At 39.8% G+C, this 26489-nt stretch overlaps 1 protein-coding gene across 3 annotated transcripts in view; it reads left to right on the top strand.

Annotated features, from left to right (window-relative positions):
- Window positions 1-26489, top strand: part of SATB2 (SATB homeobox 2) — a 201694-nt gene that overhangs the window by 147659 nt on the left and 27546 nt on the right. For all 3 annotated transcript variants that reach the window (XM_060410162.1, XM_027965069.3, XM_060410161.1), the window contains 2 exons: window positions 3709-3864; window positions 19534-19731. In XM_060410162.1, coding sequence (XP_060266145.1) covers window positions 3709-3864; window positions 19534-19731 — 354 coding nt within the window. The remainder of the gene's footprint in view (window positions 1-3708; window positions 3865-19533; window positions 19732-26489) is intronic.

The following is a 26489-nucleotide window of genomic DNA, read 5'->3' as shown; positions in this document are numbered from 1 at the left end:
CCAGTATTCTTGCCTGGAGAATCCCCATGGACAGAGGAGCCTGATGGGCTACAGTCCACGGGGTTGCAAAGACTAGGACACGACTGAGAGACTAAGCACAGCACAGCTACTTCCCTTAGGCTTCTCAGGTGGATAAGTAGTAAAGAATCTGCCTGCCAGTGCAGGAGACACAAGAGACTCGTGTTCAGTCCCTGGGTCGGATAGATCTCCTTGAAAAGGATGGCAACTCCAGTATTCTTACCTGGGAAAGCCCATGGACAGAGAACCCTGGCGGGCTACAGTCCTGGGGTCACAGTAAGACACGACTTAGCGACTAAGCACGTACACACACAGTGCTTCCTGTAAACTTTTACTAATCAGCGGATTTATAGTAAAGTCATCTCATTTACTGCTGCTGGCATGGTTTCAAGTTCCTTCTTGAGTTATAGTTTTCAAACCAAATATTTAACAGTTGTACATTTGTACAAATCAGAAAATTGGGTATGCTGAAATGTGATTTTTTCTTTGGCTTAGATACATATAGTTTTGGGTTTAGGAGTTTGTTTTCTGGCAAGGTCTAAGGAACTGATTAAGCAGAATTTTATTCTAATAGAAATATTTGAGCTTTTTCAAGTACATTCATTTTTTTTTTCACACATCTTAACTCTCTTTACATTTTTACAATCTCTGCAATAGATTTTTAATTGAAGATCATTTTCTATCATGAACTGCCAAATTGTGATACTTAGACCTTAGTGAATTATGAATTTTAGTTACTGTTAAACCAAAACTAAGACGCTTGACTGCTTACTTTGGACCAGTGAAGCCAAGTTTTTTTACTTTTATTTTTTTAAATTTTGGGGCATGCATGTTGAGCTATTGAGTTGGGCGAGTTGTTAATTTGCACTAATATTTACTTCTATTAAATTCACCAACATTTTTGCCACTTTTGAAGCCCATTAAGCTATTACAGAAGAATCCAGCCATGCTTCATGGCCGTTTAACTGGGCAACTTTTCTCAGAAAGTCACTCCTTCTTGTTAGAAAATCACACATGTCTGTGTGTTTTGTTTTCCACTCCTTCATAATATTTTTCTAACAAGATTATATCTTAGGCATCTTTTCAAAGACCTGGTAGCTTTCAGAGCCAGACCAACTTACAAGGCTACACAGTTAAGGCCAATATTTTGGTTTTTTTTTGAGCAGAAGAAAATCCCATCTAGAAAATTCCTAGATAAAGGTGTCCTTTTAGAGACAAGTTTAACAGGGAAATTGATCATTTAATTTCACAGTTTGGAGATTTTTGAAAATAAATGTTGAGTATTTTTCTCAAAATATATTTGAGAACATGGTCATGGCACTGACATTTTTACATTGTCTGGAACATCCTTCTTTTTCTGCTGGTTAAGCACTGAGAGAATTATTAAAGATGTTTAAAACATTTCATGATTATCTACTTAAAATTCTTTACAGAACCATCTCAGTGGTGTAGATACAGATTACTGTAAGGCTTTCATTGTGCAAACAAATGTCAGAGAGGTACCACTGGTTCAGTCTTTGAGTTGGAGCCAGCATTCCAGGGCACACACACACAGGGTCTTGCATAGGTCCATGGAGATTATTTTCCAGACCCAATAGCACTTTATTACTGGTTTAAAACAAATTGAAGAAATTTCACATTCAACCCCTGCAGTCTCTTCTAATAATCCTTCAACTGGCCAGTATTCTTCAGTGCATTTATTGATAACAAAGCAACAGAAAAGGATAAGAATGGTCATTTATTGAGCACTTATTGTATCATGTGTTGTGAACATTTTGCATGGATTTGGATCCTCACCATTTTGCATTGTTGTTCCCATTTTACAGATAAGGAAACTGAGGTTTAGGTAGGTTAAATATCTCATATAAGGTAATATAAGTGATTGGTAGAGTTAGGATTTTAGTTCTGATTATTCTGATTCCAAGGTCTGGGGCCCTAAGCATATATTTCTGTGCTTTGACTTTAGCTGTCAGTGTTCCAGAAAAGATTTGATCAGTTAGTTAACATGATGTTAAGTCAGTGAGGCTAATAAAAAAAACCTGCATTGAGAAAGGCAGAAATGGTATGCTAAAACATGCACTCAGTAGGGAAAACACTCTGGATTAACTAGAAGTTTTAAGAAGAAAAAGGAGTCTTCTTGAAAAAGATGGGAGAGGATTAGAGTGTTATGGGAAGACCTCAAACTCCAGGGCAAGAAGAAAAGTATAAAAACAGCACCAGTGTAAACTGGAGGTTTTGGAGGCAGAGTAGCACAGTGGTCTATGAACTTGTGCTTTGGAGCCTGAGAGACTTGAGTTCAGATCATGGTTATTTCACTTGCTGCTGCCTATCCTTCCAGCAAATTATCTTCTTCTATTTTCAGTTGTCTTCATCTCTAAAGTGAAAATAATAATGTTTAACTCATTGTGTTCTTAAAAAGAATAAAATGTGATGACAAAGTAAAACACTTTCTAGAAAGCCTGGCACATAAAAAGCATGTGTATCAGTTATTCTTATTATTACTTTTCAGTAATTAGAAAACAATATGCGACAGGAAGGTCCCAGGAGAATGGCAGAAGTCACTGAGTGCTTGTAGGAACCCAAGCTTTCTGTTAAAGTTAGGATGTGACTCTGGCTTCAGGACATCCTTGAGAATGATCCCATGGTGTCCACACTGTATGCCATGTCTCTCAACCCTGCATACTATCAATCCAGTGCGGAAACAGCTCAGGACATCCACAGAGGGAAATTAGCGGTTTAGAGTTCTAGGGTGGGTGGGAACAAAAAGAAAAAAGCTCACTTTAGACCAAATCAGCTGGCAGTGCTCAGGAATCTGAGGGTGGGGGCAGACTGTTTCCTTGTCTGGTGGCCCTGGGTTCTGAGAAGGCTGCCCAGCCCCCGCGCCTTACACACCATAGTTTTCTGGATCAAGTAGGTTCAAACATTTTAGGGTTATCCTAACTCCAAGAAGTACAGACACCTTTTATATTGTCCTTCATTTGTCTCTGAAGCTGATGGGAAATCATTCAATTAAAACGAGCATGGCAGAATACATAAAACCACAATATGAGTTTAAGAAAATGAAAACAGCACTTCAAAGGCATTCTGAAGCCTATTTTTATGAAATGAAATTTTGTTTCATTTCCACTGATTTCCTAGGTGAAATTAGGTGACTGTCTGGGTAGCATAATGATGATAATGGGGGGAAGCCATACATACTCAAATGACATACGTAGAGCTTTAATAAAGAATGAGAGAGACTCAGGGGAGTGCATTAAATTGAGTAATAATTTATTATTTAGAGACCTCTACCCATTTACTCATTTTTTTTTTTTTTCCTGGAAGATTGACTCTTCCTCTAAGGTGTTCTGTTTTCAGAAGGAAAAAAGTAACCGTGTGTGTGTTCTGCATGTTTGTGTTGCAGTTAGGTGATGGCTTGAGTTTGGTACCCGGAGTAGCCATCCTACCTGTGAACCGTCTCGGCTACAGTGAGGGGAACAACAGGGTTGACAGGACTCTGCATGTCCTATAGGAATGCACTGCAATTATTTCCAATCACAATTAACCTGATTAGAATAATGGACAGGAAGTGTCCCTCTGTAGCTAATGCGGTTTGGCATCAGCTGACTGAAATCCTTTGATAATTTCTGCACAGATGGCTGGGCTGAATGCAGCACTTTTTAAATTATTATTTTCATGGTCTCTTGGTAGGCCAAAACCTCGACACCGACAACAGACCTCCCCATTAAGGTGGACGGCGCCAACGTCAACATCACAGCTGCCATTTATGATGAGATCCAACAAGAGATGAAAAGGGCCAAGGTGTCTCAAGCCCTGTTTGCCAAAGTGGCTGCAAATAAAAGTCAGGTGAGTGGATTTTTAAAGAGCAAAAGTGAGGCTGGAATTAGACTGTTCTCCTCCTCCCACCAATAAAAATACATCTGTTCCTATAATAATAATAACAATAATAATCCCTAGGGAACCTGTCACGTTCTTGCCTTTTGCGCTACAGTTTGCTTTTATTCCCATCAGAGTTCACAATAAAGACTAAGTCAAAACCCAGATTTTTTTCAAGTTTTTTTCATTTTTTCAGAAAGAATCAGCCTTGAGGGATATCTCTCCCAATTCTGAATATTGCTACGTATGCTTTTTTTCTTTCTTTTGGGTATTTGAGCAAAACTCGGTGTGTTCAGAACAGCATGTTCCTGAGAACAAGTTTTAGCCAGGTCTCGTCACCTCTCTTATTCCCACCAGGGGAATGGATGACTTTGTTATAATAACTGCTTTTCAACCTTGCCCCAGAGACACCTTGCGATGTCAGGTGTTTCTTTTATGTAGAGAATACAGTTGTTTTTCCAGGAGAAAACGCACATTGGGGACTGCAGAGTGAGTGCTGAGATCTTTAACAGAAAAACAGAGAAGCTTATCCAGTACAATTTTGCAGAGTGCTGCGATTGTGGGGAATGGAATGCTCCCGGGAGAAAGTAGACAGATGCTTAGGTTTTTTATTTCTGAAAGCAGCAACAGTTGAAGGGCTGTACTATCTGTTTCAATTTGTTTAAAGCGACAACTACTGCCCTATCCTAGAATGGGTTATGTTGAGGTGCCTACTTATTTATTTCTGGGTTGAACAATTACTCAGATGCAGGGTGAAGGAAACAAAAGTTAGTTAAAGCTTAATTTGAGAGTCCTTTGATTCAGAGCTTGATTTCCTCTGTGGGCTTGCATGACAAATGCTTTCATCCCTACATATGTAAATGGTAAAATGGTCCATCCTCTCCTGAACAGATCTGCTTTGTGCTGTAGAGAAAGGAAGTTACTGAATATGTTTTAAGCAAGATGGTTTTTAATGAAAATTAAGTTTTTAAAGTGATAGTTAAATGCTATATGTTTACTAATTATACAGTTTGGGGAATAGACTTTTTTTTACGTGTAGTTTTGCAGTAACCTAAATTACTTTTCAGATGTTAATAAAAAGAGAACAGTAGAATATTCAGCAATTTTGAGGAGGGTTGAGATATTTGTTTCCCCTATTCAATTTTGATGTCATGATTTTTCCAGGTTATTCTTTCTCTCGTCAATGAAATCACTGCAGTGTAGTTGGCTAAGATATCATGTCCAATCATAGTATGAAATACATGAAAAGAAAATACCATAGAGCCTTCTTAAACTGTTAAATGCATAAAATCCCATGTACCACATGGCAAAATATAATGAGAGTTGGAGCTGTTAAACGAATAAAGCTGTTAAATGCATAATGCCACTTGGCAAAACTACTGTGCATTTAATGGTTTTCCACTGTGTAATAAAGGACATATGTGGTGAATGTGCAGTAAGTATAAAACTACACAATTGCTTTTGCAAACCTGCCCCTTAGTCGTGACTTGATGTAAATATCAAAGTTGCACTCAGTCCTCTTTTTATAGCTGCTTTCTAGAAAACCTCAAGGCTATAGTCTAAGAACTTGATTCAGAATGCTTGTCATCTTCCTGTTGACTTGGCACTATTGCCTCTGAAAATAGTGTTGACTCCGGCCTCCCCAAGTAGTTCAGGTGGCTGATTGAAAACTGTGTTTGCCAGTTGGCACAAATGTAGCTCTCCAAATTTTTATTGCCTGCAGAACTCAGTAGCCCTGTTTCTGTAGAGCTTGGAGTGAAATATAGTTCTAGGACCTGATGTGCTAAAAGGTGAGATTGAGCCTAAATGGAGATAAGATGCTTTGTTTCCTGTTTGTTTTTCATTAGGGTGGTGATTTCATTCACATTTATGAATAAGGAACTTTATTTGTAAACAGCTGACAGAGATGTGCAAATCAGGTGTTAAGTGTCTTAAAAATGGCACTGTCAAACAAAATAAACTTAGCTGATAGTTTCAAAGGCAATTTAACGTAAGATATTCACTCTGCTTTGTAAGTACTACCAGCATTTGCTTGACAAAAAGCATCCTTAATTAAATCAATAGCATGATGTTGTACCTTGCACTTGTATTTGGTACATGTCCATAAGGGTTTTGTGTGTGTGTGTGTGTGTGTGTGTGTGTGTGTGTGTGTATGTGTGTGTGTGTGTATGGAGTGACTGAGGAGGTAAGGGTACTCCATTCTCTTGGAGGTAAAATTAGGAGAACCTTGAATAGGAACTCTTGTGAACTGGAGTGGGTTTGAGCCTGGAAGGCCCTGTTCAAACACACATACTAACCCCTCCTCTTCCGTTTTACATGTCTTAAAATAGAAAGGAACCCTCCATTAAATATCATTCATTCCTTGCTAGGAATTGCTGTCATCATGATAAAAATAGTAACCTGACACTGCCTGTGTGTTAGGCAAGCTTTGAATGAAGAGTAGGGAAAGGAGAGGACATTTTTAGAGATTGGAGTGGAGGGGCAAGAGGTTCCTCGAGGGCTGTAAGAGTTTAGAAAACAGGCATAGTTGGAGGAGGGGTTCAGAAAAGGAGCTAAGAGTGACAAACATTTGCAGTTATGCCTGTGGTCCTATTGGTGGAAACGATATTACTGGAAAGTGTGTGTTTCCTTAGTGTGTGGGTTACATCAGGGTGCATTTGTAGGGTCGAAGACCACCTGTTCATTTAACCGGTGTCCGGCTCCTTCGTCATGGCCAGGCCAGCCCATCATCCAATTCCACTGAGTGCCTCCTGTCTGATCCTTGGCCTTTTCTTCATGTGAGAGAAGCCAAAGAAAGAAAAGCAGGGGGGAAAGTATGCTTACATACATTTCACCTTTTACTTTTGTTTCATTTTCAATTTAGGATCAATTTTAGGTGTTGTGTGTGTGTGTGTGGATGTGGGTTCTGAAGACTCTCTTTTCTTACTGCAGAATATTCAGATTATTGGTCTTCATGGGATGGGATGAACTATGGTCAATGGTTTTTCTCTGTGAACTAGGAGTGGGGGTCCTCAGTAGGAACCATAGTGTAAAGGCATATGGCATTTCCCTCACAAGTTCAGTATGGCCCTATGTACAAAGGGCCCCCAGAGAATAAGCACCCCAGTGTGCAGTCTAAGTGACTAGAGGAACTCTGTGTCCTAGCCCCTCAGATTCTGTGGAGTTACTCTCCCACTGTCCCTTCCTCCCCAAGTGCAGTTTATCACATGTGATCTGGAAAATGGAAATCCAGCAGGGAGCAAACACAGTGACCTGTGTGGCACCCCCACTGCAGTGCTCCAGTGATGGCCATGCACTTCGTGACAGCATCTTTAGCTACATTTCTTTCTGTTGACATCAGCTGCCCCTTTCCCCAGATGTTAACTCACTGTTTCTCTTCTCTTCTGCCTGCTTCTCTTTTTTATATTGCTTTCAGTATTCAACTCATGGAATGCTGAGGTTGATCTGAGGTTGGCTTTATTTTGAAAGGAGAGTGAAACTTTATTATTTTACACCCAAAGAGCCAACTCTACATATGTCTTTTCCTGTTAGGTTTGGGTGGAAATAGAGTAGGTAGGGGAGAAGGCAATGGCACCCCACTCCAGTACTCTTGCCTGGAAAATCCCATGGATGGAGGAGCCTGGTAGGCTGAAGTCCATGGGGTCGCTAAGAGTCGGACACGACTGAGCGACTTCACTTTCACTTTTCATTTTCATGCATTGGAGAAGGAAATGGCAACCCACTCCATTGTTCTTGCCTGGAGAATCCCAGGGACGGGGTCGGGGGGTGGGGGAGCCTGATGGGCTGCCGTCTCTGGGGTCGCACAGAGTCGGACACGACTGAAGCAGCTTAGCCGCAGCAGCAGAGTAGGTAGAGGAATGGGAATGGACTTATTCCTGTTCTACTTTGCCTTCGTGGCACAAATAAAGCAAATGAATAAAAATGTTAGAAGGGCACTAGGTTTGTTTTCTTTTTTCCTTTTTTCTCTCTCTCTCTTCTCTTTTTTTTTTGGCGGGATAGGAGGGTCTTGCTTTCTATTATTAGGAAGTTAGAGAGAAGCTGAAACACTGCAAAAAAGGGAAATAGACAGCCTGGTTGTAAAGCTCAGTTGGTGGTAATGAAAGGGCCAACCCTAGAGTCTGCTGGTATAAAAGGGGGAGTGACCTGGGAATAAGGGGTAGTGGGGGGGACCTCTGAAGGAATGACATTGTAGGATGTCCTCATCATCGCCACCAGGATTTAAAAACCCCTGCCAGTCCTCGAGTTCTGCCCCACATACCTTCCAGGCCCACGAGCTGCAGGAGCGACTGCTAGGATCAGAAATGAAGGAGTCCTCATTCCTACTGCAGAAGAGGGAGGGAGGCACAACTGTGACCCCACCACAGTGGGGAAAAGGAGTTTCTGGCCTTCGGTATACAATTCTGAAATAATTTCCTCCATAGAGGATCTAATTTGACTAACAAATTAAATGATTTAAAATACACAGGACTCCATAGCAGATCCTTTTAAAGGTAAAAGTAAAGACAGACAACTGTACATAACGAAAAATAACTGGTATATCATTCTGTTTGTTTCCTTCCTTTTACTACTCTTTGCTATTGGAGTTTATATCACATTCAGTATAGTGCTAATGTGTTTTCTTCATTCAATCATGGGTTACCATATTAATTTTTGCTTTTGTATGTCTGGTAAAAATGTCCCAGGCACAAGTTAGTTGTACATATTTCCTTTTTAAAGAAATAACTTCTATTTTATGATTACTTAAGAAATAACATCCTCATTTTATTTTTATTCTTTAATTCAAAGGCATTTCTTTTCTTCTTTAATGCTATTTATTTTGAATAGGTAGCATATGTTCATTATATAAGCTTCAAAAGGGACAAAAGAGTATATAGTGAACAGTCTTCCTCCATCCCTCAGCCATCCTTAGAGGCAGCCACTGCCAACATTTCTCCTCTATCTTTGGATATACAAGTTTATAGGCTTTCTTTGTCCCTATGCACAAATGACTAGCATACTTTACATACGATTTTTTCTTTACAAATCCTAAAGATCTTTCCATATCAGCACACTTAGTCCTCTTATTCTCTTAAGCTGCTATGTCATATTGGATGGATTGGATGCACCACAATTTGACTCTCTTCCCTTCATGGATATGTAAATCATTTCTAGTCCTACCATATTGAAAATAATGATAGGATTTACATTCCAGTGATGTCCTTGCCAGCGATGCTTGAGGGTCGCTGCCTCTATACCTTCACCTAAGGCATTTTGAATGATTCAGCTGACTACAGTTTTGGCCAATATAAAATGTTTATAATTAACGAAAGCAAAACAAAACCCTGAACAACTGGAAATTTCCACATCTCCCTCTTCCACCAGGTGGGCTCAGCATATGGCTCCACATATGATCCCCAGCTAGCGGTCCTGTGCCCTTGTACCTGCTGCAGCATCTGGGGTCAAAGCTGCATGCTGCCTAACTGCTCCCTGCAGGCCCACCTCCTGCCTGGGGCCTGCAGGTTCTGCGATTGCTACAAAGGCCCATCAAGATGAGGGCCGTGTGTCCTTATGGGTTGTCAGGTGGTAGGAGAGATTGCATACCCCCTGAAATGTCACCTGCAATGCCCCATCCTCATTTTAAAAAATAAAATGAAAAAAGTATAAAGGCAAAATATGAATCACCCATAATTCCACAATCCGGAGGTAGTTGCTGTTAACCTTTTAGTCTTCTAACGTGTAAGTATTTGTTTGCACATGCGTGTTTATATCCTGGTTGGAATTATACTGTAATAAGACAGTTATAAATAGTAAATTTTTAAACCACCTTTTCTCATGGGAGAGTATATTTATGAATTGTAAAGTATCTTCAGTCTCATTATTTAGTTTCCTAGCCTTTAGAAAATATTACACAAGGATCAATTTTGCCACTTTGCCCTGAAAGTGGTTTGACAGTTACCTTATTTTTTATGTTTCCTTATGGAGATGGCTTTATCGGGACTAGGACTGCTCAGGCTATTGGGGCTTCCCTGGTGGTTCAGTTGGTAAAGAATCTGTGTACAATGCAGGAGACCTGGGTTCAATCCCTGGCTCAGAAAGGTCCCCTGAAGAAGGAAATGGCAACCCACTCCAGCATTCTTACCTGGAGAATCCCATGGACAGAGGAACTTGGTGGGCTACCGTCCATGGGGTCACAAGAGTCGGACATGACTTAGCATCTAAACCACCACATTGGAAGTAAATGTTTGACTGCCCTGATCTCTGGGATAAAGAGTGACAGGAAAAACTGGCCGTATGATGCCACATGTAGAATGAGGTGGTGGTCTCGTCTCACTTGGAAGAGTGCTTTTGCTTCCGCCATCTTGTCTTCAGTGTATAAGGCAGACTAAAATGAGGTGTGTGGCCTTGCCTGCCCCTTCCTGATGGGGAGATTTTTTTGAGCACATTTTGACAGCCTGTCAAAAAGCAGCTTCTACTCTTGTCAACTGGGGCATGTATACTACAATGTCAGTGCTGTCCACGAAGCTTACATGAAACAAATTAACATATTTACCTTATAATTGCCATTTGAAAAAAATTATTACAGCAAGTAGTAAAGAAATTAGGCTTCTCAGTATTCTCAAATGCCAAATTAAGTGCCTAAGCATCAAGTCAAACCCTTCACTTTCTTCCTTTTTCTCTCAGCATAATTCAAAGGATTAGATTCTTTTGAGAAATGATCAGCAGAAATTCCCTGAAGATCTCAATTTTTACATCACCCCTATAGTGAGGAATTGGGCTCTTCACAGTTGATTATGTTTATGTTTCATACCCTAAATCTAGCCTTTATGGGAACCCTTAGTTAGATATCAGTGAAGGTTAATATGTAGAGTTCATATGCAGTTCATTAAGTGTCAGGTACCTTTACCCATTGTGAAAATTTCTTTGCTGGGTCTAAGCACATCTTGATCTATTGCAGAAACCTTTGAGTTGCATTCTTTTGCCTGTTCATGACACAACACTTTTAGAAACTTGCATATGACTTTGAAGCAGATCAGGTTAACATATTAAAAGCCATCTTTCTGAACTCTCCCAGCCTTCTTCTGGAGATGATACTGAGTTAAACCATAGTTCTTACAGTTGGAGAATGTTGGTGCTGTGACTAGTTCCTACTATTTTGTCATAGGGACCATTTAGTCATCTTGCTTTCACAGGCCGAAGACTAGGATTAGACACACTAGGTCTTAGGGTACAGTCCAAGGAGGCACGCCCTTTCAGAGTACATTTCTTAATTTTTGCACCTTAGTTGCTTGCATGCCTCACTTTGGTCCCAGTCCTAATCTTTCAAACAAGTTTTATTCCTGGTTTTCTGCTGTGTCTATTTTCCACCCCCCCCACACACTTATGAGTTCTTGAGGCAGTGTTCATAATATTAATATATAGTACCTTGTATATAATAATATATATTAATATATATACTTTGTATCATATATATATGTGTGTATATATACCTTGTATCATGTATATGTGTGTGTTTGTATATATATATGTGTGTGTATATATATATGTACCTTGTATTATAAGTATATATGTTATGTATCATAGGTATATTATGGTATATATATATTATAATATATATACCTTATATCACAGGTATCCTGGAATTTGAATCTGAAGTGTGGGACTAGAAATATTTTGGTTGTTTTCTTCCTGATATTTTAGTCTAGTACATTCTAATGTTAATATGTTTTTAATATTTAGGTGGAGAAGACTCCAGATTCATTCTTCTTTTTGACGGATATAGATTTTTTTCTTAGATGCATGTTCCCATGTATGTGTTTAAGTATGTGTGTACATACTTGTATAAAGTCATCCCAAATCTCTATACTATTATATAGCTATGCATATCCCATATTTCCATGATAAGGAAGGCAACAAGATTTTATGAAATCCCTTCTTAACTTGAGCCCTTTATAACAGAGGTTAAGGAGTTGTTCTGAAATAAAATTTTCATTACTCTCAATTACAGATTCAATCTTTATAAACACATCCATAGAAATGTGAGACACATGCCCAGAGACAGCTGAAAATTAGTCCCCGTGAAAATACAGTTTAGAACTTAGTGTACAATTTTGAGGAATAAAAAAAGCAGCAGATCATTTTTACTTATTACATTCAAGGTATACAATAATTAACCTTGAACTGTAACCAAATGCGCAGCACAAATCTTTTTTCAGGTTTAGATGACCTCCTTGTCAGGGATTCACTGAAGCCCTTGACAAGTCTCCCTTGCAGTTTAGCCTTTTATCCATTTCAGTTTTCTTGATTAGGTTATCTTGAATCATTAGGGGGTTTATTTATTTTAATAGACACTTATTGGATTCATGAAAAGAGAATTCAGTGACTAAGAAACAAGAGCTGAATATTATCTGGCTCATTTCACACTTCAGAAGAGTCTCAACCAGCTGAAGAGAAATTTTTTCACAGTTACAAAAGTTTGTTTGGGGACTTTATGTGCTTCCATGTAGAAAGCGAACTGTCTGTGGTTAATAATACGAATTTTCTTTTGAGACACTCGGAAAATGTTTCCTTTTGGTTACATATGCTGACATTTTCTGTATTGAAGATGTGGGTGAGTAAATGGCCTTTTACATGTCTGTTGCAAGAAGCCTTGAGTCATTCTGAAGAGAGCTGTTCATTTGTCAACTTATTCATTCATTGGAGTTCCTAGATGGGCAAAGAGGGTGGGGGCTTCTTACTATTTGTAGACGGAGTTCACTCATCAGCTCTGTGCTAGGTTCCTCAGGGCAAACAGTACTGACTGATAAGACCTTGGTCTACAAAGTGAGTACAACCTTACTTAAGAAGAACAAATTTATTTATTGTATCTCTTTTTGGAGACCAAATCAGTCTGTGGACTTACATGTGTTTCTTAGCAAGTCCTGGTTTGTATTTGTTCAGAAATGCTTTAAAAACTAGGAAATGTGTCACCTACACAGATTTTTTTTCTTTTCTTTTTTTTTTTTAAGGAAAAAAAATGTGGAAACAGGCAGAGGTTGGAGTGATTACCTGTGTCTTGGTGTAGGAAAACAAGTTACTTAGTACACAGTGAAATTTCAGTACCACGGACAGGAACCCCACTCGTCCCATCTCCTTCCCCTCCCCCATCAGTTAAACCTAAGGCATGGAGCTAGGATTAAAACCCATATCTGATGGGCTCCAAATTCAGACACTAGTCTGTATTATTGTTTTCTGAAAGACCTCCCTGGTCATTTGAAGATTCTCAGCATTTGGTGTGTAGCGTGGAAAGTATGTCACATTTATTGTATATTTGAAAATTTTAAACCTTTCTTTTTTTTTATAAAGATAATAGATATTGTTCTTCCTCATTCATTTTCAATGTGATAGAGCTTTAAAAATTCTCATTTGAGCAACAGCAGCACACACACACACACACGCGTGTACATACACACAGGTGATTAAAATAATGAGAGTTAAATGATATGGTTTAGTGTTTAGGATACATGTCATTTTTTATTGAACAAAAACTGGAGGATAAAGCCTATGCTGTGTATAATTTACTACTAGCAGGCCATTGTAGGGCCTGATTAATACCCAGCAACATGATTTTACTATGAAAAAGAAAATATATCTAGGCTAAGTGGAGTTCTTAACTTTATCATAGTTTTTTCTCCAAGGACTTCAGGAAGAGAGGAAGGGAGGAATGGAGGAAGGAAATTAAAAATGGAAAGAATATTCCATATATGTGTGTTAGAATACGATATTTCTCTTTCTGACTCACTTCACTCTGTATAATAGGTTCTAGGAAAATGGTACTGAAGAATTTATTTACAGGGCAGCAGGGGAGAAACAGACATAGAGAATAGACTTATGGACATGGGGAGAGGGGAGGAGAGGGTGAGATGTATGGAGACAGTAACATGGAAACTTACATTACCACATGTAAAATAGATAGCCAACGGGAATTTGCTGTATGGCTCAGGAAACTCAAACAGGGGCTCTGTTTCAACCTAGAGAGGTGGGATGGGGAGGGAGATGGGAGGGAGGTTCAAAAGGGAGGGGATATATGTATACTTGTGGCTGATTCATGTTGAGGTTTGACAGAACACAACAAAATTCTGTAAAGCAATTATCCTTCAATAAAAAGATAAAAAGAAAAAAAATGTAAAGAAGAAATCAAAGAGTTCTTTGTCATATCAGTTAAAAAGCCTTCAGTGACTCCCATGGCCAATATGATTAAGATGAAATTTCTTTGCATGTTATTCTTTCTAATCTGCCACCCACCTCCATTTCTAGACTGTGCTTTAGCTGCACAAAGTTGCTTCTGATTACCAAATGTGTTATTTTTATAAGCCCCTGCATTTGCTGATACTGCTTTCTCTGCTTAGAATGTTATTCCAGTCACTTACTCTCCCCACCTGGCGAAACTCATCTTTATCTTTTGAGACCCACATTATGAATCTCTTAACCTGTAGTGACATTTTCCTTGAATTTCATGGTCGGAATTATATACTTTCCTGTTGGTGATCTCAACTAACCTTTTAAGTAAACAGTAACAATGAAAATTAAATGAATTACAACTTCTCATAGAGGGGATAGAGAATTGAGTCAAGTTTCCCAGCAAAGGAAGTAACATGAGCAAAAGCATGAGGATGAAAATGTATCAAGCCTACTCAGGGATTGTGAGTAATTCACAGTGGCCAAAGCACAAAGTCCATGGGAGAATTGATGGGAGATGAGACCATGAGGGAAAAATAAGAGCAAATTGTGGTTCTTATTGCTGCTGCTTCTAATGTTCCTAAATTGTGAACTAGAGGTGTCTCGTTTAAGTAAATCCTCAGTAAAACTATCAGTTTACTAAAGGATAAACTGTGGGGCCATTATTCATCTTTCAAAAAGGAATAATAATACATTTCTTCAAGTAGTAAGGATTCTTGATACATTTACAACTTTATTTACTTTGTAAATTTAGATTGATATACAACTTTTTAGGAACATGTGGGTTGTAAATAAACTATCTCTTGACTGGTGTGAGTGTCACCTCACCTGCATAGTTGGGAAAAGGTGGTCAGAGTTGTTTTCTCTACTGAGGGAAATATATTTGTTTAAGAGGCCGATGAGATGATTAAAATGAAATGTTAATAAGTGTTATTTGCTTATGGCCTGAATGCTTGGAACTCTTTAACCATTGATCAAAAGGATGTAGCCTTTGAACTTATATGCTTGCTTTGGGTTCAGAGTTTGAAGGTAAAAGTGTTTAAATTGTAAATTTCTTGGCATCATTATACTTAAGTTCCATGTACATTTTCCTATGTAAGTTCCAGGTATTCTCTATATTTTTTCAAACTTCTTGTTTTGAACATATTTTAGACTTGCAGAGACTTTGCAAAATGTTACAGTTTCCATATATTTCTAACCTAGCTTCCCCTGATGTACACTGTATTACCACAGTGCAGTTATCAAAAGTAGGAAACTACCAGTGTTTTAATACTACCAACTAAAAACGTTATTCTAATTTCACTATTTTAAAATTAATATGCTAAATATTAATAGTATTTCCACTAATTACCTTTTTTGGTGCCAGGACCCCAATCAGGAACCACATTACATTTAGTTATTATTCTTAGCTTTCTGCAGTTTGTGACCATTGCTCAGTCTCTTCTTTCCTTTTTTTTTTTTTTAATGACCTTGTCACTTTTAAAGAGTACTGATGGGTTATTTTGTTGAAAAAAGTCTCTCAGTTAGGGTTTGCCATGATTTGACTGAGATTATGCATTTTGGGCAAGTCTACCTCAGATACTATGTTGTGTCCTTTGCAGTGAATCATATCACAGAGTTCTTAGTGTGAGTATGTCCTCACTGGTGATGTTGACCTTGATCACTTAACCAAGGTGGTTTTTATTCTTTGTACTTTGACCTGGTGGCTAATCATTATCTGTTGTTTCTGACAAATAACCAGGAAACAGATCACAGATTGTGGAGCTGGAAGGGAACTTAGAGATCATCTTTTGTAAACTCCTTCTTTTATAGTTAAGCTTCCAGAAGATCTAAGACCTTATCCAAAGGTCACCCAGTAATTTATTGTCATAGCAGGAACCTAGCAGTTCAGTCCCCAAACTGAATATTCTATGCTTCCTAGCCATGCTCAGGTACACATAATTCAGCCTCAGTTTTCCCATATTAAAAAAGCTAAACTGATTTTATGAATATTCAGCCAACCTTTGATCAAAGCTTATTTCCAGGCTAAAAGAGTAATTACAGCTAGGTATATATTCCACAGTTCCTGGTGCCTGCTCACAAGGCTGGCCAAGGCTGGAAATCAGATGAACTTCTGCATCAGCATCTATAAAATGAAAATAATTCTCCTGGAATGCTCCACATAACACATAGGGAACAACAACAAAAAACCTACTTGAGATTTTTAACAGAAAAAGGAGATTTGTTTATTAATAATTCATGAGTTCCCATTGAACATGCACGACAGAAACAGTGCTATTCAATAGAGAATACTGTCATCTGTCACTGTTTTATTTGACATTTACACTTTTTTTTTTTTTTTTTTGCCTGATACTGCAAAACTTTCTTGGATGGCATGCAAAAATTATATAAATGAAAAAAATCCCAACGTGGGACTCTTTATCTCTTCTGTGATGGGTTCACTCACAATACATACGTGTGTGTGCAGGCAACAGCATGGCCCTTTCTGGCAAATTCATTAGCCACCAAACAAACTAATAACAGACCCTTTTGAGAAAACAGAGATAAGCTTCCCAAATGGGCTGGTGGAGGGATCATGTGAATCCAAAGATGGAGGGTGAGATGGGAAGTGAGGTGGAAGAATAGATTTCCGGAAGATAAGCACCCAAATCCGTGGAGCGAGCAAGTGAGTCAGAGTGAGGGGAAAGCGAATCATGGCTGCCGTGAAGAAAACTGACAAAAATACACTGCCATTTCAGACACAGGATAAATATTTATAGATGGCATTGCAGGAGCTCCTCTAGTAGGGAATATCGGCATTTAGTAGATGAGCAAGTTAGGAACTCCTTGTGGTTTTGTGTTACTGTAAGGCTCTTCACAATGTTTCTGCTCTGTAGGTTAGTTATTATTTATAAAAATCACAGAACCAGCTGATACATTCATAAGCTAATTATTGAAGCAGCTGGGTACACATGGTGCAATATGTCCAAGGCTGTGAAGTATCACAGATTTCTTGGGGCCTGCTGTGGTGGGGGTGCACTGTTGAAGGCTCCATCCCTTAATCTGATCAGCCAAGCAAACACTTTGTGGGGAAACTAGATTAATAACCCTCTAAATACCATGAATGTGCTTCATCTTCAAAACTGGGTTCCCTTAAACATGCTATTAGCTCAGCTCCATCAGGGATTTGAGGAAGTTCTCCGGTGCCCTAAGAACAGGGTCTTGCTGGCTACCTCCCTGTGCCAGAAATTAATTTGGTTTGCTTATGTCTGCACACATGATCACACTTGTGTCTAATCCACTCCCTAATAGCTTCAAGGTCAGGACCTTGCTTGTCAGTGGGCAAATTGAGCACTACACTTCTTAAAGACTGATGGCAGACAGCGCCCAGTCCATAACGAGGCCTGTAGTTTGTTCTAAGTGATTGTAATGAGTGCAGATTATAACAGCGCATATAAATCAAATGCAGCAATGAATGTTGTGCGAGACATTCCAAGTATGTAAGTGGAGATACCACTCAGCTGTCACCTGTCTCCTTTCAAGCTGTGGCTTCCCACAATGCAGCTCACTCCTCATGCAGAACAGCAGGTGCTGTCCTCCTTAAGGTCTGGATATCTCAGAACTTCATCTTTTAACAGATGCAGATTTTTGTTTTTATTTTCTGTTCAAGGATTGGTCTCCATGCTGTAGCCTCCCCTGGGAGATGTTAAACATACCTGTTTGAAACATTTGAAAGAGTTCAGTTGGAGACTTATTCAGATCTGTGAAAAGACAGAGAAATAGCTTATTTTTTTCCCCACAGATGGTTTATATTCCATTTCAAGAATTTTTTGCTTTGTACAAAGAAACCCTTAAGGAAACACTTTGGGACTAGGAGTGTTTTTAAAAAATATAATTGACTTTTTGATAGGGATAAAAAATTGAATCATCTTCAATTTTCATGTATGTTACACCTTGAAAATCAACCATTACCTGTCTCTCAACTGGCAAAAAAAAAAAAATCTTTGAAAATACTTGGAAGCACATTTCCAAGCAAATGATTAGATATCTTGTTTTCATTCTTCCTAGCCCTCTAACTCTCCCCAGCTCCCAGTTTATTGCAAGAAAAGATCAGGTCTGCGCAAATGTGGACTCTCACTTGTAAAAACAAGGCAGTGTTGTGTTACAGATTAGTTTATAAATCCCCAGTGGCTTCACAGTTCAGTGCCTACAGCTGCTGCAGATGGGTCTGGGTTTTTGTCTCTTCGCAGTGCTGCAGCCGGCAGTTGAAGGAGAAAATGGAATGATCAGGTTATTAACATGGAGGCCGCGAGGAAGAGGCTGCACAATGAGAACAGCTGGTGTTGCTGTCTTGGCTGATGCAGCGGAGATAATCAAATCTTGCCTTTTTTTGGGTAAAGGCAGAAGACACAGTGGAGTTAGACAAACAACAGCTTATGATATTATGAGGGGTTTTTATAATGCATGTCAGGAACTTTCATTAGTTTACAAGTTATGAGATAGAATTTGTGGAGGTTTCCAGATTTCTTACAAAGTCATGTGTGTTTGCTTATGCACCTTTTAAGAAAAATTCTTATTCTTGCAGGAGGCGTGATATGGGACAGTCCTTGTATTTAAAATGAGCGACGTAGATTGGAAATGATGGGTTAGAAAGCTACTGGGTAAAATATTTTGACATGAGTCAGTGAGCGATGTTGACAGCATCCTCTGTATTATTTTCATATAATCCATCATTATTTGCATTACATTTTCTTTCTCGTGCAGTTGCGAGCAAGAGAACATCCGGATGCCAGAGTTGGGAGGCAGACATTTGCAGGTGTGACCCATCCAACTGCTTACCTTCCTGCAGGTGTGGCTGAGGCAGGAAGGTGATGGTTACAAGGGCCTGGAGCCCAAGGCATTCAGAGGTTGAGCAGATATACACTTTTCTCATTCTAGCAAAGAGTGTTACAGAGGAGTTATTGATCTTTGTGAGACTATTTCCTCCCTAGAGAGGAAATATTTCTATTTCTATTTATACCTAGGTATTTCCTCTTCAGAATTTGCCATTTTGTAATACATATTTGTTCATTTTCATTTTTTTCTTGGAATGGAGTAGTATCCAACTGGGTGGGTAATTTTAAAATTTGTAGCTGACTAACATGAATGACTTTTGCTGAGAACTGGAGAGGTACACGCGTCCTTGAGTTTCTTTTACAAAGGGACTGTAAATTAATTGAGAATGTATTCAGTAGGAAGGGGGATAAGGCAATTAGCAAGACTGAAGATTCTCAGGTATTGGTGTAACTATATGTGTGGTCCTTTGTTGGTTTTCAGAGTTTCCAGGCTGTTTCAGTGTCTCCCCAGTTTGGTGGGAACGGCTTTGTTGTAGAAATATGATAAGCCGGTACGGTGCTTGACTGCACTCAAGCCCCCTCTGCGGCTGTGTGCTCTACAGGTTCATTCAGTGGCCTTCTCTGCTTCTAGGGCTGGCTGTGTGAACTGCTCCGCTGGAAGGAGAACCCCAGCCCAGAAAACCGCACTCTCTGGGAGAACCTCTGTACCATCCGCCGTTTCCTGAACCTTCCCCAGCATGAGAGGGATGTGATTTATGAAGAGGAATCAAGGCACCATCACAGCGAGCGCATGCAGCACGTGGTTCAGCTTCCCCCGGAGCCAGTGCAGGTGGGCGTCCCCTTCTCCCCTAAACCTGGACAGGGCTCTCGGTGTCGGCAGCTGTTGAAGGTCAAAGGGGCAGACCATGTCCCCTGCCCTCGGGAGGGGTCTCATTCCATGTCCCCCGAAACAGAGAGCCCTGTTCTCACATAGCGTGGGCATAGCGTGTATATGTGCATGTGCACACGTGCTGTCTCTCTCTCACACATACAAACACACCTGTGACCGAGAAGTCAAATCCAAAGGCAGCTACTCTGGCTCAGACAGCGAAGAATCTGCCTGCAGTGCCAGAGACCCGAGTTGGATCACCAGGTTGGGAAGATCCCCTGGAGAATGGCATGGCTACCTATTCCCAGTATTCTTGCCTGGAGAAGTCCATGGACAGAGGAGCCTTGTGGGCTACATTCCATGGGGTCACAAAGAGTCGGACATGACTGATTGACTAACACTTCACACTTCCTGGGAGTATTTTATTGATACTTGTGGGACTGTGAAGCCAGAGCGCTGGTGAAGAATTAAATCTCCTAACTAGAAATCATAGTTTCCATCAGTGCACTTTCTAGAGGAAAAAACTCTGAAACAGCCAATGAATTGAATCAAAATTCCTCAAGAAATGTTTCATTAGGCTGAGAGAAATATCCACATGAGCTAGGGAATACCACTGAGCTCAGCTGAGCCTGAGAGAAGTTGTGATAGACTCTTAGTGTTTTTAGGTGAGTTCCTGCTGTCTTCGGTTTCCTCTCTTAGAAATCTACCTTCATTGGTTTGCATGTTTTGTTTGCTTAGATTTTAGTCTTATTGAGATAAATTATATTCTTTCTGAGAGTCACAGAGTTTAGCTACTGAGCCTTGCTGTTATCTAAAATCAGTTACTTTGGGGAAGAAATATCAGTGAAGGTTTCTATGGTTTCTCCCCTTCGAGTTGTGCCACAAAGTGTTTGGGTAGACTGTGAGATTTGTCCTCCTGCTCAATGCCGTCAGTCCCAACTGCCGTGAAAGAGGATCACCTGCATTTCCTTGCGTGTAGCAAGAAGGGGACAGTGGAGGCAGGTGTGAAGGAAGAAGAGGGTGAAGGAAGGGTGGGGTGTGGTTTCTTGATCAGATAGCATGAGAGAGGTGTGAAGGATGGGTTCTGAAATGCTCTGCCTGAGGCCTCCTGTCTCCTTTCCCCTTGCTCCACCCTCACATGCCTGGGGAAGAAGCCAGAAGCCACTGGAGCCATTATGTCACTTGGCCTCCAAATATTGACATCTCAGTCAGTGCTCTTGTGCTCTCATTGGTCACTTTCCAAAGTCACAGAATGAGCTGCCCGGATCATTAGACTCATGAGTTCACAAAGCTACAAGCACCTGCAGGAACCTCTTCTAATATCCGCAGTACACTCAGAGAAGGGTGGTCACAAGGGGTACCTGGTTAATAAGTGGCAGAGCCGGTTCTCCTGGCTCTGGACTAGTGTGTAAGTGACTCATTCCCCAGCGATGATCCCCAGGTCTTACCTTTCAGGACCAGCCTCTCCCTTCCCTCCACTGTCCTTTCCTGCTGGGGCCTTGTCCAAACACCAGGGCACTTCCCTAGAGATGATTATTCCAGCTTGCTGAGTCACATGAAGCAGTGGTTTGTAGATTTTGAGAGTCAGTTGAAATTAAAAAGGGGCCCATCATAATTACCTACCTTTTATCTTAGAAAATAAATTTATTCAAAAAATTCAAGGGATACTCCTATTTATTATTCATATGTTTATACAATAAATACTCATTAAATAACAAATTAATGGAAAGGATAGCTTCAGGCAAAAGATCTTAAAAATGTATACATTTAATCATATGAAAAACTCACCGTCACCCTTATTTTTCTCATTTTAATGTGAATTGATTCAAACTTCTGTGTTGAACCTATGACCAGCTTCAGGAAACCACTCACTTTGTGTGGACTTTTCATTCAGAGTTTATCTTAGTCAATCCAGGCAAGGTAAAAGGCTCCTCTGTCCTTGGGGATTCTCCAGGCAAGAACACTGGCGTGGGCTACCCTGCCCTCCTTTAGGACATCTTCCTGAATAGAAGTGAAAAATTGATTTATTATAAACATTAGTAGCATTTCTTTTTTATCATAGGATGATGGCAAAGTTGAAAATTTGGAGACGTTTGGGATAAGAAAAGTAATACCTATTCTCCATTAAAATGAGGACCTCCCTTCATTTGGATGATGGTTCCTGCATATTCCTGTCTCTACTCTTCCTGTCCGGAAATTCTCCTCCTTAGAGGTCCCTGTGTTTAGGTAGCTAGAAGGGATATTTAGCATCATATTTTGTATTTTAACTGACCAGTCTGAGTCAAGTAAATCTTAGAAGCAGACAGCCAATCTATTTGTGAGTTTTATTCCCTTTTATGCTAGTGTATCAGAACTAGAGTGTGCTAACAACATTTAATGGCTAACAAAGAGTCGGTCTGCAGTTTCCTTCAGTTTTAAGCACATTGTGGCTATTAACATTAACTTCTGATGTCGCTAAGATAATTCACTTATTTTATAAAACGTTATTCCTATCACTCAGCTCTTAGCTAAAGAGTTTACAAATAAGGTAATTTTTTCTACATTGACTTTTTCTCAGCCGTTGACCTTGATCTCGTAACTGTAGAACTCTTCAATATATCAGTGTGTGTGTATGTGTGTGTGTGTGTGTGTGTGTGTGTGTGTGTGTGTGTGTGTGAGTGAGATTTCTCTCTCAGTGACACTGCTTTCAACACTGCATTCATGTTTTGTGGCAAAATAGAAAGCACTTGATTAATTGTTTATTACCGTCGTGATAGGAAAAATGAAGAGAACTTGAACTAGACAACAGAACTCTTGAAACTGGAGAATAAATTTAGCACAGCTACTATGACTTTGGACAGATTGTATTCAGAAAGATTCCAGACTACTAAAAAGTGTCTGTGATTGTCCAAAAGTTAAGCCATTGGATTCAGGGTTGAGATTCACTGGTGCCCTTGTATCAATTAAAATTTTAGAGAAACATAATTGCTTACACATTTTAGGGATTAAAAAATTTGTACATTGGTAGTATTAGGTGATGTTGCATTTTGTCTAATTAGGCAGAAAATGCACTGCTATTAAATTGTTAAGTATGAGTGAAATCAGGGATTATTAAGAGTCTCTGATTATGCAGCATATTAAAATGCACACAGAAATCCACCCTACTTGTGGTTATGGAAGAGTGCCATCTAAATTTCTTTAAGTAGTTAGGGTACACTATTCCCCAGTTTTTCTTAAATTATAAAGATATGAAGTAGTGACCTTTGTACATAATTACCCACTAGAGGAGTCTGTCGAATTAGGGCTCCACAGATGTATTGGATAAAAGAAGAAGCTTGGAATAAGCCCCTCCCCATTCAGTGAATTCTGTGAAGTCCCTTAGAGTCAGAGCCTCTTTCCTTCAGGAAGGGAGGAAATTTTTCTTGCCTTTTGTTTGCAAATAGTTTACTAATTGGTAGTCTTATATTGCATGCAGATGTGTTTCTTTTTTTAAGCCTATGAAAGATTTTTAAAAATTCAAGCCCCCATTTAGAAGTTGAGAAATTTCACTTCGAAATCCAGATTTCACAATCCAGAAATTCAGGAGATCTGACCCAGTGGGCCACATGGCTGGAGCTGGTGGTCTCCATTCTGGGCACACACAGGATAGCAGTCTCTATCCTGCTGCACAGGCCCCACAGCCCACACGCTGTCTGCCATGCACACACATCCAATTCACTTTGTTCATTTAGGCTGCTCCTGTCCCATCACCGCGTCCCTGTGAGGCCTGCTTGCCCCAAGAGTCCTAAAGCCACATGTGCCTTGCCCTGCGGTTCTTCCATGGTAGCCATTGTGCGCCATTTATTCTTCTAATTCTAACACCTCAGAGTCTCTTGAAATGCATATTTGATGGAATTTCCCTTCTGGGACGAACCTGGGTTATAGTTGGGCTTGGGGCCATTGAGGGGTATAGTCAGCCCCAGAGACTTGGGGGTCCTGGGAGAACAAGATTCTTTTCCTTAGAAATTCGGATCTCTCCAGGCGATATAGATGTGATGTCATATGGAGTTATCTGATTTCTCCAGTTTTCTTGTTGGCATTCTTTTTTGAAACCCCCATTTAAGTTCCTACTGTCTAGAAGGTGACCTTCCAGTCTCTGAATACACTTTGTAAACTAGATTCACCTACACTTATGGCCTTTCAGTGGAGGCAGTATTGCCCCAGGGAGTAAAAATTGATTCTTGGGGTGCATAAAAGTCTTCAGTTTACAATTGTTTATTGCTCTCCAAAGGGACATAGTACATAAAGAGATATTCTATATACCTGGTATTAAAATTTCATGACGCGGTGGGGAGATGATTAGGAAAAAATGCCTAAAAAGGCTCCTGTGGGGAATAATGAAAAATGTTGCGAAATGCTAACATACATAATGCTTATAGTTTATGTATGGATAGCACAAAGACCAACACAGATGAAATGAGATGGTATGACAAACAAAAACATCCCATGAAAAAGAGAAAATAAATTCCTTTTTTTTTTCCCACACCAAAAGATTGGAGACAAAATTATTTCTTGTGGTTGTAGTGATATTCCCCCTAGTGGTTATTACAACCTGAGGCCCTATAGGGAATGGGTATCCTCACCTTAGAATCAAAAACTAGTTAGGCCAGGGTATTCATTATTACCAACCCTATTTTACAATTGGAAAAACTGGAGCAAAGACGGAGGGCCTTGCCTGCAGCCAGAATCGCCAGCTGAATGAAAACACAGGCGCTTTTGGCATCCAGTCTTCCCTCTGACCACACTTCTCCCTTAATGCAGCAGAGAAGAAAGGACATTGCTCATGTTATGACTAGGTCACTGAGTGGGGCTGATTGGAGAGCATTTGCCAAATTGTTCGTGTCTGTGTAGTTTGTGCTTTATTGTTTTATTATATTTCCACCACAGTGTTTCCAGGGGTTATTTTGTAAGTTCAGGAATTCTGAGCTTGCTGCTATGTGGTTTCCTGACAAGTCCTTGTTTTAAAATTCCATGCCGTACGCTGAGTAAGAATGTGAGACCTGGTGGAGGACAGCCGACTCCAGCCTCACACCTTGGCTCGTCTGGGTTGCTGCCCACTCAGGGGATTCTCAGTATTTTCTCAGCTATTGAATCCTTGTGCTAATGTTAACCAGTGCTGACTTTGCCCTCATGGATATGCGGCAATGTCTGGAGATATTTTTGATTATTATAACTTGGGGATGCTACTGGCATCTGCTGGGTGGAGGCCAGGGATGCTGTCAAATGTCCCATAATGCAGACAGCAACCTCCCCTACCCTCTAAACAAAGATATATCTGTTCTACACTTTTGATAGTGCTAGGGCTAAGAAACCTGTATAGAAACCCCATCAAGGTTGAGGGCGGGGGGTAGGTTATCTACTTTCACATGTGAGACACTGAAGCTTAGAGAAGTTTAGTAACCTGCTCAAAGTGGGACCTTAAATCTTCATTTGTCTACCTTCGGTGTTTGACTTTTTCCTCTGAACTAGAAAGAACTGCTAAACATGCAACAGCCAGCCTTTCCCAAATACTTGCTATTAGATATTAGGCAAAGCTGTTTATGTACATCCATCATTCTACTGAACAGATCTAGTTTTGTTAGCTTCTTTTTTATAGAGTATTCAGTGCTCTTTGGTGTGATGTCAAGGAACTGATGTGACTGAAAATTTCACTTTTCATTAAGCTTCTCTGGCATTTTTGAGATAGCTTTGGAATGTGACTCTCATTGCAAAGTTTAAGGATACTTGAAGTCTCTGATTAAGCACTGAGAATTTGATCATGCCTTTTTGCCTCAGCTGTAGGTTTTATTTATTATTTATTTTTTCAATCTTTTGGCTGCACCATGCGGTGTGTAGGATCTTAGTTCCCAGACCAGGGATCTAACCCATGCCCCCTGCAATGAAAACAGAGTCTTTAACCGCTGGCCTGCCAAGGAAGTCCAAGCTGTAGGTGTATTTTGATTTGTGAATTTGCTTTCAGAAGGACAGTGTATAAGAAAATAAATAAGCTAATTAATTAATTAAGGATGTTTGCAAATTCTTTGATCAGGTTACTAGAATCTCTCCCATCTTGGATTCATTCCAAGCTCCTCTTCAAAACCTGCTGTGTGAATATGGCTCTAGAGGTTTGAAACTCTACCTGAGTCATGAGGAAATGTGCAGAGAGATGCTTGCCGTTTTAGATGAAAGATTACAGCAGTTGGGTATAAGGAAGTCCTCACTGGGGTAAACTTTGAGAGGCCCTGACCATCAGTCAAGAGCCACACTAGCCTTTTCCATATTCACATAATGTTATCCTGCAGGCATTTATTTAACTTGGAGAGGTTCTTCATTTCTTTGTTACTAGTTAGCCTTTCAGCACATCCAAACTTTTAAATTTGTCACTGGGAATATAGAAGGATTTGGAGGTTATTTAGAATGAACTCTTTATTCTAGAACATAGACATTTCTATCTCAGGTTCAGCTTCTTCCAAAGTATAGCGAACAGGTTTCTCACGGTGGTGATGTCGAATAGTTGAACAATTTCCTTAAAGTTGGTACCTGGTAGATTGGACGTTAGCTGTGGCTTTGCTTTCTTTAGAGATTTCAGCAAGTTGTTTGTCTACTTTTTAAATTTTAAAGTTTCTTAAAGTATTTTTTGGACACAACGTAGAAATCCCAGCTTAAATATTGGATATATATGAAAAGAAATTGAGGGAAATAGAACTTGATGAAAATCCACC

This window comes from Ovis aries, chromosome 2 (genome assembly GCF_016772045.2).
Source record: "Ovis aries strain OAR_USU_Benz2616 breed Rambouillet chromosome 2, ARS-UI_Ramb_v3.0, whole genome shotgun sequence".
NCBI lineage: Eukaryota > Metazoa > Chordata > Mammalia > Artiodactyla > Bovidae > Ovis > Ovis aries.
This window is presented reverse-complemented; position numbering and strand designations above follow the sequence as displayed.